Genomic DNA, 17,103 nt, shown 5'->3' on the forward strand with positions numbered 1-17,103 from the left:
AGTAGAGAAATTTGTAAATTATGATCAAGATATTTAAAATTTTAAATCTAATTTTATGATGAATGGAGCTTTTTTAAAACTTGAAACAGTCTAAATGATCTTTAACATTAAGATGAGTTATTATTCTTTTCCTTTCTTTTTGGTCCTAGGTGTATTGAATTCTTAGCAGGAACACAACAAACAGAAGATCAATTATAAAACAGAGTATGACGTTCTTCCTCTTTATTAGCCTCTGGTTTGAAGACATAATTCTCAAACTGTCAGGGCTAAGCTGTCCCATTGATAAAATGGGAATAATGACCGGACGTGGTCGCTCGTGCCTGTAATCCTAGCACTTTGGGAGGCCACGGCGGGCGGATCACGAAGTCAGGAGTTCGAGACCAGCCTGGGCCAACATAGTGAAACCTTGTCTCTACTAAAAATAAAAAAATTTTAAAAATTGCCAGGCATGGCAGTGTGTGCCTGTAATCCTAGCTACTTGGCAGCCTGAAGCAGGAGAATCACGTGAACCCAGGAGGCGGAGGTTTCAGTGAGCCGAGATCACACCATTGCACTCCAGCCCAGGTGATAGTGCAAGACTACGCCTCCAAAAGAAAAAAAAAAAGAATAATATCAACTTTTAAAATTCTTCCATTTTAGAACATAAAGCAACATTGTAATAGCCAATTACTGACAAAAAATAGTGAGTGGCACTGATCCTTAGAGAGAAAATAATACCTACCGATTTAGAATTCCTGGGCTCCAGCACCAGTGACAGTTTGTAAATATCATCTTCAGTGTGATAGAGGTCGAGGGAAAGCTATAACAAAATTAAAAGGGATAAATATGTTGGATTACATTTATTTATTTATTTTTTTACGTTGCTGAATTTTTGTTCAAGTTGAATGTTTAAGTTCACTGTCTAATACAGGAATTTGAGTAAATGCAGAACAATAAAAAGGCGGCATGCAGAGACGGAAAATGAACTTTAAAAGAGAAAACGTTAATCCTGGTTAATCATCAGTTATCGACGAGAACCATCAACTTAATTCCTCAGCGATATTTACTGAGCAGCTCCCAGGTGCTCAGTGCTGAGTCACAGATGAGGGCTACCTGATGTTTCCAGGCTGGAAGCGGGGACAGATGCAAACAATAAGACTTGTAAATGTAATAAATGCTGCCTTTGAGGTGTGATTAAAGAACTGTGGAAATAAAGGAGCAGTTAACTAGGCTCCCATTATTTGAGAGCATTATGCTAAGTCCTAGTGAGGCAAGCTGATATAAAATCATTCCTTGCCCTCAAGCACCTGATAATTTATTTGAATAAATAGGGCCTGAACCTAAAAAGGTGTGTTCATACCAATAAAAGGCAGCGCATGCTGAGTGTGAAGTAGTTGCCCCACTTTAAGTGTTCCAAGAACCGGTCAGAAATCAGGGAGGCAGCATAGTAAATACACGAGGGCAGAGGCTGTGTAGTCAGGCAGGGCTGGGTTCAAGCGTGGAGCCTGCCACTGGCTAGCTGTGTAACCTTTAGCAAGTAATTTCCTCTCTGACACTCAGTTTCCACATCTGGAAAATGGAAATGATCATAAAAGTCCCTACTGAGTTGGATTTGTGTCAGGACCAAATGAAATAACGCATGTAAAGTATTTCACACAGGACCTGGTACACAGTAAAATCTCAAGAAGTGTTATTTTGTAGTGTTAATGTTACTGTGTTATTATCGTATTTGTTATTTGTTATATTATTATTATGCATAGGGGCCACTGGAGACGGAAATGATCAGGATGGATTCATGGAGGTCCTTGTGAACTGGGACTTAACCAGGAGGACTGGGACTGAATCTGGACAAAAGAGAGAGGAAGATCATTGCAGGCAAGGACAACACAGATCCAGATTGGAGAACATGGATAAACTCTGGAAAGCCTTACAATGCATGTTCTCACTCACCTAAAACAGAAGTCATGAGGTTAAAATAAGCCTGAACAATTCCCACCTACTCCTTTAAAGCTAGAACACTCCATGGATCACATCACTTCCCCGGCCATGAACATAACCAGTGCTGGCTCCCTTCTTTGACCATGTAGGAACGAAAAATGTTCTTTAACATATTTTATCTAACGTGTGTATGAGAGTGGAGTGAGGGGAAAAAGAAAGAAGCAGGAAGCCAGAGAAAACTCAAGAGGTGAAGATGTTTTCAAAGATTCCTTTTCCTGTTCTACTTCCTTTAAAAAAGAAGTTGGCATCATAAAATTTCATTTTCAAATCATTCATTCAACAAATATTTATCAGTAATCTACTATGTGCCAGGGACTGTTATAGTCACTGTTCTAGCAGCTGCTTGAATGTAACATTTAAATTAAGGACTTCATAATCAGGTCACGTTTCTTTTACCTGCACTTTGTCACAAAGTTTTTTTTCTAAACAAAATAAAACTGATTTAACTGTGAAATTTCCCCAGTATCATGTCAAGATCATGACAATCCTGCTTACAAAGAAGAGACATCCTAGTCACCTTCCCCTAAACAGCAATCACTCCTACTTCCCGGGCTCTGCTTTGTTACAGGAAAGGAAACCTCCACATGTCACAAACAAATGCCTTTGGGAGCCATTCCATTATATAAAAGAGTCAAGTAGGATGTCTAAAAGGTACATTTTGATATAGACACTGGTACCACAATGTCTTATTTGGAAAACAGTCTTTGCAGATGTAATTTATTTAGGGATCTTTCCTCTTAGCGCCACAATTAAAAAAAAATTGTGATGATAAATGGGACCTGACACCGCTCTCTGTTAGGGAAGTCACAGGGAGAGGTGTGGTTTGTGATGAACATCGCTACTCAGCAATGACAAAATTGCTGTCAGCCTAACGTTGGACCTTGAGTTGCCAAATCTTCTGATTTGTTCAGAGAAGCCAGAAATCTGGAGTTTTAGATAAACTATCCCAATTTTTAAACACTGGGAACTAACAACAACAAAATGTTATGATTCCATATAGACCAAATAAAATACATCAGCCATGGGCAGTTGTCTACTATTTTATAATTCCCACAACAGACAACTGCACCAGGCTCTCAGTCTCATGAAAATGGGCAGCACATCTGTCTTTTGCACCTCTGTATCCCCTGTCCCAGCTTGCAGCCTCGCACTGTGAAGGTTACATAAAGAGAGAAAACCAAGTGACTCCTTCCTTCTGAATTCCTTGTTATCAGGAGTTAGTGCAGACTTGGAGGAGCATGTTCCCTTCCTCCTGACTCAGCTTCCAAGTCCTGTGATCACTGGCACCAGCATCTGCTGGAGATGAGATGACAGCAGCACTACCACTGCCAACCAAGAATCCAAATTAGCCACACACTAAGGCGGGGAGATGCTCTTTCAGGAGAAACAGAACATCCTTGGGTATTTCCATGTGTCAAATGGATAACTGGCTCAGCGATGGAAATGTTTTGGTAGTCTCCAAATACTTGCTCTCTGCTTATTAGTAGTGTGAGCCTGGGCATGCAATTAACCTTCTTGAGTCTCAGTCTCCTGATCTGTGAAATGGGAATCATAAATAATAGCTGCCTCCAAGAACTATGGTGAAGATTAAATGAGCTAATGGGTGTCTGACTAGAGTTTGTTTAGAAGGTCACAAATGCAGGGTTTGGCTTCCAGTCAATGCACGAGCCAAATGCCACTGTGCTTATCCATGAATGTAAAGCTGCCGCTTGGGGTTACTCCTAGCATCTCTTCTTTCCCAGCCATGATTCTACTTCCTCTCTCAGATCTCCTCCGGGCTTTATGGACCTGCCCAAAGAATGATCTGTTCTACTTTCTACACACCTTTTTTATAATATGGGCTGCTCATCAATGGAATTTCAAGAACACTTGCTTTTGTCAAACATATTTTGAACCTGGCTGTTTTTTTCTGACAAATGTTCTGATCCACTGTTTCAAGTTGTTGCATTTACCAACCTATCCTTTCAGCAAAGCTGGTTGCAGATTCAGTCTTCAGTAGGATCTACATTGGCTTGACTGTTTATCATAAAATAAAACACACCTGGACATCAGACTGCCTCTACTCACCATTTTTGAAACTCTTCTTATTCTTCTTCTTCTTTTTTAAAATGAGACTAAAATTAAAATACAGGGGCTTTCCAGTTATTTGCATGTACTCAAAATGGTAAAAGTAACTGATAGGGCTAAAAATACCATGAAAAGATTCAGACTATTTCATACCCCATGCAACAGGAGCATCAGCTTTTAAAACTCCTGGTTACATGAATTGGGATGTAAGGGAAATGTCCTCTTCAGATATTCCCCAAAAAGAGAAACAATACGAATCCCAACAGTTTGGTGGCGTGATCCTCCTTCCCTCAACATGCCTGGTGCCACATTCAAGGGGCCAAGGATACAATGATAAAAATGACAAACAAAGCTCCTACCCTCATAGATTTTGTCCTGTAATTACTTCCTTTACTGCACACCATGAAGAGGGGGAGAGAGCGGTATTAATTAATTTTTACAGATGTGAAATAAATTAGATGTCAGCAATGTGCCCACATGAGAGAACAAATGTCCATTTGAGGGGAACCTGGCCCAGGCTGCGATGCAGAAGGTTACCCCCTGTCCTTTGTAAATCTCAGTTTCTTCTTTTGTTTAAAAAAGAAAAAAAAAAAAAAGGAAGGGGCAGGGGTGATGTTACATCCGCAGCCCTGCCCAGGCTGCACTGCAGGGTGTGTGTGAGAATTTACTGAGGAAATGTATGTGAAAAGTGCTGTGAAAATTGTAATCAACTATTACAGAAAGTTAAAGCACTGCGCTACAGCCTACCACACAGAGTAGGCATTTCATAATTGTTGATGAACTTAAGGGTTCTCTTTTTCTGTCCTCCAGGGCTGTCCATCATATACAGACGACCTCAGCTGGGGCCATGTTTAGATGAAAACAATCACTTCAGGTGAAAATTTAGAGTCCTGGGGCAAAATGAATCACCCCTTCTAATGCTGGCATGTGGATGCCTTCACATGCATTGGGGCAGCTGTGGTCAGCCATATGATTTTAATCCAGATATGTGTGTGCTTCATAAAACGGCCACTGGGCTCTAGTGACCACAAGATAGAAGCCTCCTCGGTCCTCATGTTGAGGTGATTAACTCCTCAGGAGTCAGGAAGAATGAATGTATACTGCTATGCACTAAACTTTCTTCTTGGTTATGTGGGGAGAGAAAGCATCTTGGCTTGAAGTTTGGTGACTCATACACAGGATTGTGCTATCGTGATGAGCTATCGGGCTGGTACTACAGAATCAAGTTGACTCTTGGTTCCTTATTCTCAAGATTTCACCGGTTCTTACATCTAGAATCCTGGAATTTTAAAGCTGGAAAAGACCTCACAAATGAGCATGAAACACTTATTTTAAAAAAGCCAAAGTCAAGGCTCTTAGCAAGGAGAAAAAGCCAAGCAACTGCAGAGGGAAAGCTGAAAGCAAGGTCTCCCATCTAGGATTCTGCCACTACACTGTGCTACCCAACACTGCACTTACTAAATACGGCGCTTGATGGCTTCTAAGTTTTCCTTCAATATGAGAGAGAGAGAGATTCCTCCCCAGCAAAAAGGAATTTATTTCTTAGCCTTTATTTCTAGAGTTCAGATTTTTTCATTTGTACTCCTGAAATTGTATTGAAAATCCTTCAATATTTCTCTAAATATCTCTTTGTCGTAATGTTGCTTGTTTCATTTATAACTCAAATTAATTTCTCTACCCCATTATTATCTTTTATCTCTATGAGAAATTGCCCAAGGGTAGGCACCTGCTCTCTGAAGTTGTGCTTGACATCGTGGACAGCTTGGACACAGACACTGGAAGCCTAGGCTCCACATGGAGACGGGTCTGCAGACATCACCTGTGGCTGTGGGTCTGCAGTCTGATTGGGGCTGCAACTCTGGTCACTCATTCATGGAAACATATATACATGGCAAATCATTAATAAATGCAGGTGCTTCATATACACCTTGGAATACTATGCAGCCATAAAAAAGGATGAGTTCTGTCCTTTGTAGGGACATGGATGAAGCTAGAAACCATCATTCTCAGCAAACTACTGCAAGAACAGAAAACCAAACACCGCATGTTCTCACTCATAGGTGGGAATTGAATAATGAGAACACTTGGACACAGGAAGGGGAACATCACACACCGCGGCCTATTGTGGGGAGGGGGAAGGGAGGAGGGATAGCATTAGGAGATATATCTAATGTAAATGACGAGTTAATGGGTGCAGCACACCAACATGGCACATATATACATATGTAACAAACCTGCACGTTGTGCACATGTACCCTAGAACTTAAAGTATAATCATAATAAATAAGTAAATGAATAAATAAATAAATAAATAAATAAATAAATAAATGCAGGTGCTTGAATTATTGTGAGTTGTGTTCCCCACCCCCAGTAGAGAAAGTCTGCATATTTACTATTTGTCACAACAACTCATCTTTAAGAGAGCTGTGTTTCTGTGTGTTGGCCACTTCTGCTTTATTTGAAGGGTATAGCTAGCATTATTGCCTACGCTTAGGGGTTTATTCTTTGGTAAACAATTACATGCTCTAGGAACAGTTTGTGAGAAGGGCGAGAAACCACACTCCTATTCCAATGCAGCAGACCTAGGGGATTTAGGCTCTCAGAAATTAAGAGGAGTTATTGGTTTCATTTTCCACAGCCATACAAGGAAAACAGTTAATTCAGTATTGCAGCTGAGTTTCAGATGCTACAGTGTTATAAACCCAAACAGGGAAGTTGTACCTCTACTTTTATTTAAGGAAGGGCGAGTGAATTTTGTTATGCCTCTTCTTCCCACAAAGAAGCAGCCAGTGGGAAATGTTCTATTCTATACACCTGTTGTGTCTAGAAGTTCTAGGATGCGGAGACCAGCTAAACATGTGTGCCACAAATGCCAAAAAAGTATGAGTGGCAGGTGAACTTCTTTTTCTAAGCCACATCCCTCCTAAATACAGCATGCAGTTCATTTACTGAGTTCCTAAATATGCCAGGAACTGTGAGAGGTGCGAGGGATATGATATGTAAGGCAGGTAAACAGAAAAAAATTGAATTCAGAGTGACTCCTCCTACAGTTAAGGAAAATATAAAGTGCCAGGGTGACGTGTGACAGATGCATGACTGCTTTGGAAGGGGAGAGAGAATGCTCCAGAAAGACAGGCTTTTGAATTTGAACTCACCATATGGATGGGGATAGGATTCTCCAAGAAAGTGCAAAGGCCAGAAAGCAGAAGGCAGCATTTCTTGGAGTGCAAAGTATAAGAAGTTCAGTATTTCTCAAAGGCTGGTAAAATGTGGGAGAGGGTGATGGCAAAGAAGGCTGGGCTGATGGTTGGAGACTGAGTCTTCAAGAACCTCGAATGCCAGTCTGTAAACTACATCCTGGAGGTTTGGGAGGTTCATAATGGGAAGAGGGGGATTGCAGAGAAGGTCCTTGCATCACTCCAGGCTTCAGCTAAAGCAGTGCAGTGAGGATAAAGAGGAGCAGATGACTGGAGGACATACAGAAGGATGTGATGAGTTGGACGAATGTGGTAAAGGAGAGTGAGGGCTGAGACAGAGTCTGGAGGAGCTTCTCTAAGAACTCCAGAAGTGGAGCCATACGGCAGAGAGTGGGCCCCTCTGAACAAAGGTAGATTTCTTTGCCCCAAGATTTGCTGGTTATGGAAAATACTAATCAGGGTTCCTTTTCCCTTGTCCTGTGAGATTTCCTCTCATCTATTGACTCTGAAACCAATTTTCCTCCAGAATGAATTGCTGGCACACATCTTCCTATGTCTCCTGGAAAGAAAGGTACAGAAGAGTTACAGAGCCCAAACTTGGCTCCTTGGAACTCACTGTGAGCAGGTTGATCAAATCCATGTTGGGTTCTAGGTGGTGAGAGGCATTCTGCAGGGAGACTAGTTCACTCAGGGTAACGGAGAGCTGGTGCATTTTCACAATGTTCACTTTGTTCTCCTCCGTCCAGTCTGGGAAAATGACATGGACTGCTATCAAGTCTTTCAAGTGTACTCCAAGGATGGGGATTTTGAAGCCATCGCAGTCGGCAAAGGCCTTGCGGTAATTGCAGTAATTACCGTTGGAGGAGACCAACTCTGTCATTTCATTCCAGTTCTGGGAACAGATGGAAAAGTAGAATTTCAAACAGCTTTTTCCCTTCTGTACACCCCCAGGCCCTGCAATGTGTGGCTAGGAAATTCCTCAGCTACTGAGAAAAGTATCACTTGCACCAATGTTGCTACAGGGAAATATTAATCAAGAAAAAGAAAGTTAGAAAACGTACTAGGCCTGGCTATGCATTGAGCAGCTGGTTCCATTTTGCTATAAAATGGAAATAACCTACATGTCTGCCTACCTACTAGAGATGTTGGGATATTAAATGGCATCATGTATTCTCAAGTGTTTGGGAATTTATGAAAATATTACTGTCCACAAATTCAAGCATGTCGAATATTAAAATTTTTTAGTTGTTCCAAGAAAGTTGCATTCCAGATATTACTTGAGGTTAATCTGGGACACTGTGGGGTAGGGAAAGTTGCAATGCGTTATGAGATAACTGTGGTTCTATATTCTGCCTAACTAGAAGGGTGACCTTGAACAAGTCACTTCACTTCTTTGGGCCTTGGTTTCTTTCTCTGTAAGTAAGAGAAGTTCCTATAAATAATTTTAAAAGATATACGGGTAGTTCTCCAAGCCTCTATAAGCTTCTATCAGATTCTTATTCTTCACAACATTTAAAATTTGTTTTTGCCTTTTACTTGAGATTTGGTACAAAGCTAAAAAAATGAAATACTTATTACCTAATAAGTTCCATTATACTTGGAATGAGTACAGAGTTTGAGGTCAAACAACAGTACTTCTGTGGCTTACTTTCTCTTGTTTATATGGACAAGTTATTGTTGGTTGCTTCACAGCAACTGGGCATGGTCTTTCTAGTAGACCCCGATTTTAATTAGTCTACTCTCTCCCAAAGCAGCCCTTGTGACTCAGACAGAGCTATTTCCATTTCCAGGACCAAGAATGGGTTCTGATTTATCATCAGAGTAATTGCATCCCTCTAGTTTGTGACTGGTTCAGGAACTCAGGGTTAAGCCAATCAGTACATTGTATTCCTCTGGCAACTGTTATTGGTCCAGGGATGGGCTTAAGACCTGAGTTGGCTCAAAAGGTCTTTAATTCTATGCGTGAAGAGTTGAAGTGAGAAGTCTTCCCTATCTTCAGCTTTCATGAACAAGGGAACATAATTTTTCGGTTGCTACAGACAGCCCAATTAGGAGAAAAACCGGTTTGATGAAACAAACAAAAAAACAAAACTCTCTAATACTCAGAGGCAGGCAGAGCCCCCGAGTCAGAGGTCTGATCAGACCATACCTGCTCTGTCTCTGGACTTCCAGGTATGTCCCCCAGGGTGGAGTGCAGTGGTATGATCCTGGCTCACTGCAGCCTCAAACTCCTGGGCTCAAATAGATCATTCCATCTCAGGCCCTCCCGTAGCTGGGACTACAGGGCCGCACACTGCCACACCTTGGCTAATTTTTTTTTTTTTTTTTTTTTTTTTTTTTTTTTTTTGTTTTTTGAGGCGGGTCTCGCTCTGTCGCCCGGACTGGAGTGCAGTGGCCCAGATCTCAGCCTCACTGCAGCCCGCTCACGGTCCCCCCGGTTTGCGCCCATTCCTCCGGCCTCAGGGGCTCCGAGTAGCTGGACTACAGGCGCCCGCCACCTCACCCGGCTAGTTCTTTTGTATTTTAGTATGGAGAAGGTTTACTGTTTTAGCCAGGGGGGATGGGTCTTGATCTCCTGACCTCGTTGATCCGGCCGTCTCGGCCTCCCAAAGTGCTGGCGTATTACAGGCTTGGGCCACCGCTCCGGCCTTTTTTTTTTTTTTTTTTTTTTGTAGAGACAGGACTCTAGTTATGTTACCCAGGCTGATGGTCAAATCTACTGGCCCTCACGCAATCCTCCAACCTCCACCTCCCAAAGTACTAAATTACAGCGTGTTAGCCACCACGCTGATGGACAATACATTCCTGATTGTTTAATTAGCCGTAGAAGTTTTTTCTTTTTCTTTTAAACTCACAGCTAAAAAGTGTCAATATTAAAAATAACAAAGTGCACTCTTACGTGACAACATGGATGAAATGCTCCTTTTGCTCAAGAAGAAAAGAACTATCATGTCATAAAAATAAATATGGCAGAAAGCTCAGTTTGGAAAATGATCACTGTTTTATATATATATATATATACATATTTTTTTTATGACAATTTAGTTCTAAATCTGAGGATTTGTATACAAGGCCTATGTCTTCCCCTTTCTATCTTTTGATGTGCCCAACACAGTGTTATTAATAGAGTAGTAATTCAATGACTTTATTTCAGCAGGTAGGGTAGTAACTATTTCTGTCTTATTTACTTTGTGTATCACAGTGCCTATCATATAGTAGGACCAAATAGATACCTGTTGAATATGTTGGTTTTTTTTTTTTTTTTTTTTTTCCTGAGACAGAGTCTCCCTCTGTTGCCCAGGCTGGAGTGCAGTGGTGCGATCTCGGCTCACTGCAAGCTTCACCCCCCAGGTTCACGCCTTTCTCCTGCCTCAGCCTCCCGAGTAGCTGGGACTACAGGTGCCCGCCACCACGCCCAGCTAATTTTTTTTGTATTTTTAGTAGAGATGGGGTTTCACTGTGTTAGCCAGGATGGTCTCGATCTCCTGACCTTGTGATCCACCCGCCTCGGCCTCCCAAAGTGCTGGGATTACAGGAGTGAGCCACCGCGCCTGGCCACCACTGCAATATGTGAATGGTATGTCAAAGCATTCTTCCTGGGACACTTACCAACACCTCCAACCTGTCTTTCCAGGTGAACTCAGCTGGTGTGGGTTATTCCCTTTCTACTTTGTCCCCATGTATAAACTACCACGGGTTTAAGAGGAAAACTTTCCCCCTCTGAGTGACATTTGTTAGGCATATACTAAATCTGAACAATTTACAAATGCATTTTTTTACTTTTAAGTAGGATCAAATCTACTGTACCTTTGTAACTTCTGAAGAAAGATGAGAATGCGTCTCTTTGAGGCGTGAAATGGAACTATGACTGAGGCCTCCCACCACTGCCATCAGGGTGTTAAAATTTTTGAGCTGAAGGAGCTTCTGCAATAAAAATGCATCAATGCTTTTAAGGATTTTAAATTAGTCTAAACTTTCTGAATTACAAGTACATTTATGCACAATTTTAATAACAAGAAGCTAATGAAAAAATTACATCAATTTAAAATGAAGCACAAATAGAATCCGAGAAATATATCTATTACTTCACAGAAAAATAGCTACGTTAAATGCTTCTAAGCATTGCTTTTTGAAAGCAATCTTCTTGCATGGCAAAAATACGATTTGTTCATTAGACATCAGCGAGTAGTTTAGTTGTCCAGTGCTCTTATACTGTGAACACCACATTTCCTCAAGGACTTTTCTCAACAGAGTGAATGAACATCTAGAACTCAAGAACCCAGTCTGATTACCAGACATACCTTTGCAACATTGATAAACTTTGTGATGACTTCTGCCCTTTGCTGGGGGGTTGGTTTGCTAAGAACCATCAATTGGACCCACTTAGAGATTCCGTTAAATAAAGCTATCGATCTTTCCAAAGTTGGATTATTCTCCAGGCAGCCATGGATGACATAGCTTTGGTAATCAGTGAACTAGGAAAGGAAGATTCAGATATTCTGAATTATAATGGAGTCTTTGTAAAATCAGAAATTAGAATATTATATAGAAGAGGTGAGATATTGTTTCATAACAACAGAATAATTTCTTTTATTTCACATTTACAATGGCATCCTAAAAGTTTGAATATACATGTGTCTTTAAAATATTATTTTGCTGCTTTTCAAACCCCACTACTCACCCCATGCACAGACACCCACTACTACACATCACAGCTTTGGTGGGAGGAGAAAGAGGCAAGATTCAAAGTTGTATTCCAATGAGTTCAAAATCTACTGGGTCATAAGATCCACCTGCGGCACTTGGTAAAATACTGGTTCCTGGGAACACCCTAGGTGTAAACGATCACTATCTTCAGAGGAAAAACCAAAGAATCTCCTTTTTTTTTTTTTTTTTTTTTAGACCAAGTCTCGCTCTGTTGCCAGGCTGGAGTACAGTGGCGCGATCTTGGCTGACTGCAATCTCCGCCTTCAGGGTTCAAGCGATTCTCCTGCCTCAGCCTCCTGAGTAACTGATACTACAGGTGCAAGCCGCCACGCCTGGCTAGATTTTTTTGTATTTTTAGTAGAGATGGGGTTTCGCCATGCTGGCCAGGATGGTCTCGATCTCTTGACCTCATGATCCGCCCACCTTGGCCTCCCAAAGTGCTGGGATTAAAGGCGCGCTGGGCCAAGAATCTCCATTTTTAACACACTGCTGGTGATTCCAATCAGGCAAGTTAAAGATACAATGGTATACAATGAAGAGGAGGAAATGAACGCAAATAGAATGATTTCAAATTAGCATCAATTGTAAAGTTGTTTCAAGAAAAAAGAAGACAGAGGGAAAAAAATCAATTGAAGTAAGGCTGCTCTTTAGCAAGACAAACACATTTTCAGAATGTTAGCATGGATGTCAAAAAATACATATGAGCTTTCTATCATATAAACAGTGCAGGGGACTCCCTCCCATGACCTGCCTGCGGGGAATCGTTAAGGTACTCTCTAAGTAGGATTACTTAGTGAAAGAATCAGTCTTTCAGAAATTCATGCTTCTAACCAAGACAGTCTTCTTTGCGAGCAATAATGTAATTCATTCTCTGACACCTTGGAAAAGGAGAAGGAGGAGGCGCGACTTCCCCAGAGCTTGGCGAGACAAAGCAAAGTGGTTGGCTGATTGTGAACCAATGTGGAAAATGTTATCATAACAGGAGGATAGAGAGCAGGAGGCTAAGAAATCACAGACCAGAGAAAGAAAAGGGGGAGTTAGAGAAGGAATGAGGCTCCATCAAGATGAGCAGGAAAGAGAAGTTTAATTCAGGATCTCCATCTCCGGGAAAGAAACAAGCTGATGTTGAGACTCTCCTTAACGTCTCCAATTCCTATTTTCAACCTACACCCACAATTAGCCATTTATACAAATCCGAACCTAACTAAATATGTTTTCCCAAAAACGAAGGGCCTAGCAAAACATGTTCACTTGGGAGAAGTCAATGGAGCTAAATCAACCTTGAATGGTTAAATCTGCACTGACTATTTAGAAAAATCACGCTTTAATCCTATGAAAGGAGACATTGAAAATAGCGACAGAAATATAGCTCCTGAGCCATAAAATAAAGACAGGATAATATTTATCTTTGGTTAAAAGGGATTGTTCCTGTGAATTAAGGGCACTTTTCCAGCAGAGCACAGTGATAGAAGCTGCCAACACTTCAGAGTATGAAAATGCAGCTCTTGGGGAAGTTGGCATGGTGGTTGTTATCCTTGGAAGAATAAATGTCAAGTTTCTTACTGAGATCCTTCTAAAAGATTTATGCTCCAGAAAAGTGAGGTGCTCAGCCAATTCAATGGGCTCCAGATGGTCAAACAGCAGACAGGCTTTTCCCTTCTTGGATACTTTTTTCCTCTGTGTGACTCTTCTCATCCAGTCATAGGAAGGACTATAAAAGAAGAGTGAGTCCGGTCAATGTGTTGAAAGCCCATTTCACTCAATGGAAGTTATTAACCTACTGACTCTGTAACTCTTGGCTTGCTTCCAGGGGCTTGTGCAAAATACATGCCCTGTCTTTCATATTTGAAGAGAAAACCACTGACCAATTGCCAATAGAACATAAACTTGGAGTTGTTTTTCCAGACAGAGTAGGTTTTGCACTGATCCATCCAGAATCTCTTACTTAGTCTCTTTGTGACCAGCAAGGTCTGGATCATAAAGGAAAGGTCAGGGCTAGTATATAAATTTGGGAGTTTATCAGGATATAGATGGTGATTTAAGGCACATGGAAACCACTAGAAGCTGTGGTTCTCATACTTTAGTATAACATGAATTATCTGAAAAGCTTGTTATAAAGACAGAGGCCTGGGCCTCACTGCCAGAGGTTCTGATTTATTAGGAATGATCTTGAATAATATATATTTTCACCAAACATCCCTTATAATTCCCGGATCATTCACTATTGATTACTATTGAAGGAAGTATTCAATAGTAATCGACAGTGGAAAACAGAGATGCCTAACACACAAGAATATACATTTGCAAGATGGATAACCATATTTAGATCATCAAATAGTCTTCCCTGTGCAAAGTTACCTAGTTGATATGAAAGTGGCCTAATTGCACCAGTTACCTAATAACTGAGCTAACCAGCTCCTGACATCTGTGGTCAACCACCATAAGGTTGTTGTTCCGAGGCCAACCTCAGCAGCACCATGGTACAGAGCTTCTCAAGCTTGCATGTGAATCACTTAGGGATCTTTAAAGTGCGGATTCCAATTCAGGTTTAAGGTGGAGCTTAGAGGCTGCATTCCTAATGAGCTCCCAGGTGATGCTAATGTTGCTGGTCTGCAGACCACACTTTGAGTAGTGAAGGCATAAGAGATGTTAACTAGATTCAGACTCAGTAACTAATACCGAGCATCTATTTTGTGCCAAATGCTTTCATGCACTATCTTATGTCCTTATTGGATGTTCATAATAATCCCATGAGAAAGGTACTGTCCACATTTTACAAGTAAAGAAACTGCAGCTTGGAGAGATGAGTTGTGTCCAATATGGCTTGTACTCACTGCAGCAAGGCTTTTCTCACAGAAGCAAACCTAGATTCAGGAGTGGGATGGACTCAGGACAAGTGGGGTGATCACTACTTCCTCCCCTAAGCAGTGGACTCATCGAGTGTGAAAGACGTTGGTGCCACTCTTACATGCTGGATATGTCGATGAGGCTGACGTGTTTTTCATATCCCAGTTGACTAGCTACTTCCCGGAATTCCTCAGTCATACGAATCAAACCAAGATCCAAATTAAACTCTGCAGGAAATTTCAGAATCCAGTACCTGAAAGGCATCAAATATTTTTGGCAGCTGGAATATTTCAAGTTGGATATCTATGGAAACGATTGTACCATTTTACAGACTACATTTAACACTGAATCCAGGACCATACTTCAAATTAGCCATCTCCTGTCTCCAAACCCCCATCCATCACATGGAGCCTCTCTCTGCCCTCCTTCAATCTAAAACCACTCCCATTCATAGCCTCTCTTTCAGTTGAGAGGAAACCCTTCCTTCAAGTCATGGTGAATAGGTGGGAATGGGTGTGGTGAGGGAGTAGAAGAAAATAAATCCACCCTTTCTAAGAGCTAGTTTCATTCCTTAATCACATTTACTACTACTTAATCTCTAGTCCAAAAGATAAAGTTTCCCCCACCCCACCCAACAGAGGAGGGCCAATTTTAACAAAGTTGGTGGGAGGGGCATCAGAGTAGACTCTGTTGTCAAACTAGGTCTGCAGCTTGGGAAAAAGGTCAACAAAAAAAATTGTCAACAATTGCAGAACTGGAAACTACAACCGTGCCAGAACCAGAAGCTACAAGAAGTTAAATTTGTAAATGTATTTACCTCATGAAGTAGCAGATCTTTAACCGAAATTCATTGCCGCTTTCTCCAGTGGCATTTCGATACGTAAACCAGTTAAAGAAAAAATCCGTGCACCTCATTTCCTTTACACACACCGGCAGCTGTGCTCTCAATGTATATCAATTCCTAATAAGAGGACCATGCTGGGGACATTTGGGGTTATGAAGACACTCAAATACAGAGAGAAGTGGCCTCTGATGACTTCGACACTGAACAATTGAAACCTGATTTATTATAGCTCTGGAATATATTTTTTTGGTCTGAAGGAGAAGCCAGTTACAGGATTAGTTTTGCCTTCCTCCACACTTAACTAATAACTGCCAATTGTAATTACAAATAGACTGGCAACTATACATAATTAAAACTGATAGTACAGAGAAACACTATCTATTTTTATTTTTATTATTATTATTTTTTGAGACGGAGTCTGGCTCTGTCACCCAGGCTGGAGTGCAGTGGTGCAATCTCGGCTCACTGCAAACTCTGCCTCCCGGGTTCACGCCATTCTCCTGCCTCAGCTTCCTGAGTAGCTGGGACTACAGGCGTACGCCACCACATCCGGCTAATTTTTTGTATTTTTAGTAGAGATGGGGGTCCACTGTGTTAGCCAGGATGGTCTCGATCTCCTGACCTTGTGATCCGCCTGCCTTGGCCTCCCAAAGTGCTGGGATTACAGGCGTGAGCCACCGCACCTGGCCAAGAAATACTATTTTAACCAAAAAGATTTTGTATTTAGGATTAATGCCTTATACAGTTATGCACCACATAACGACGTTTCAGTCAATGAAGGACTGCATATATGACAGTGGTCCAATAAGATTATAGTGGGATTGAAAAATTCCTGTTGCCTAGTGACATGGTAGCCAGCATAATGTTGTAACCCAATGCATTACTCATGTGTTTGTGGTGATGATGGTGTAAACAAATCTGCTGTTGTGTGAGTCATGTAAAAGTCTAGTATATACAGTCATGTACAGTATATGATACTTGATAATGAGAATAAATGACTTATCGGTTTATGGACTTACTATACTATTTTTTGTTGTAATTTTAGAGTACTCCTTTTACTTGTGTAAAAAAAATTAAAAAGTTAACTGTAACACAGCCTCAGCAGGTTCTTCAGGAGCTATTCCAGAAGGAGGGGTTGTTATCATAGGAGATGACAGCTCCATGCCTGTTACTACCCCTCAGACATTCCAGTGGAATAAGAGGTGGAGGTGGAAGACAGTGATATTGAGGATCCTGAGCCTGTGTAAACCTAAACCTAGGCTAATGCGTGTGTTTGTGTCTTTGCTTTTTTTTTTTTTTTTGAGACGGAGTCTCGCTCTGTCTCCCGGCTGGAGTGCAGTGGCTGGATCTCAGCTCACTGCAAGCTCCGCCTCCCAGGTTTATGCCATTCTCCTGCCTCAGCCTCCCGAGTAGCTGGGACTACAGGCGCCCGCCACCTTGCCCGGCTAGTTTTTTGTATTTTTT

General features: G+C 41.4%; 1 protein-coding gene across 5 annotated transcripts in view; it reads right to left on the reverse strand.

The window, feature by feature from the left end:
- RASGRP3 (RAS guanyl releasing protein 3) overlaps positions 1-17,103 on the reverse strand; it is a 131,505-nt gene that overhangs the window by 29,003 nt on the left and 85,399 nt on the right. For 4 of the 5 annotated variants that reach the window (XM_017870617.1, XM_017870620.1, XM_017870618.1 and 1 more), the window contains 7 exons: positions 15,613-15,675; positions 14,917-15,048; positions 13,512-13,659; positions 11,543-11,716; positions 11,049-11,165; positions 7,858-8,133; positions 722-799 (listed from right to left, as the gene is read on the reverse strand). In XM_017870617.1, the coding sequence (XP_017726106.1) occupies positions 722-799; positions 7,858-8,133; positions 11,049-11,165; positions 11,543-11,716; positions 13,512-13,659; positions 14,917-15,048; positions 15,613-15,675 (988 nt within the window). Of the gene's footprint in view, positions 1-721; positions 800-7,857; positions 8,134-11,048; positions 11,166-11,542; positions 11,717-13,511; positions 13,660-14,782; positions 14,874-14,916; positions 15,049-15,612; positions 15,676-17,103 lie in introns of those variants that run through there. The other variant, XM_017870622.1, reaches the window with a different exon arrangement.

Source organism: Rhinopithecus bieti, unplaced genomic scaffold, assembly GCF_001698545.2.
Source record: "Rhinopithecus bieti isolate Rb0 unplaced genomic scaffold, ASM169854v2 scaffold_5341, whole genome shotgun sequence".
Classification (NCBI taxonomy): Eukaryota; Metazoa; Chordata; class Mammalia; order Primates; family Cercopithecidae; genus Rhinopithecus; species Rhinopithecus bieti.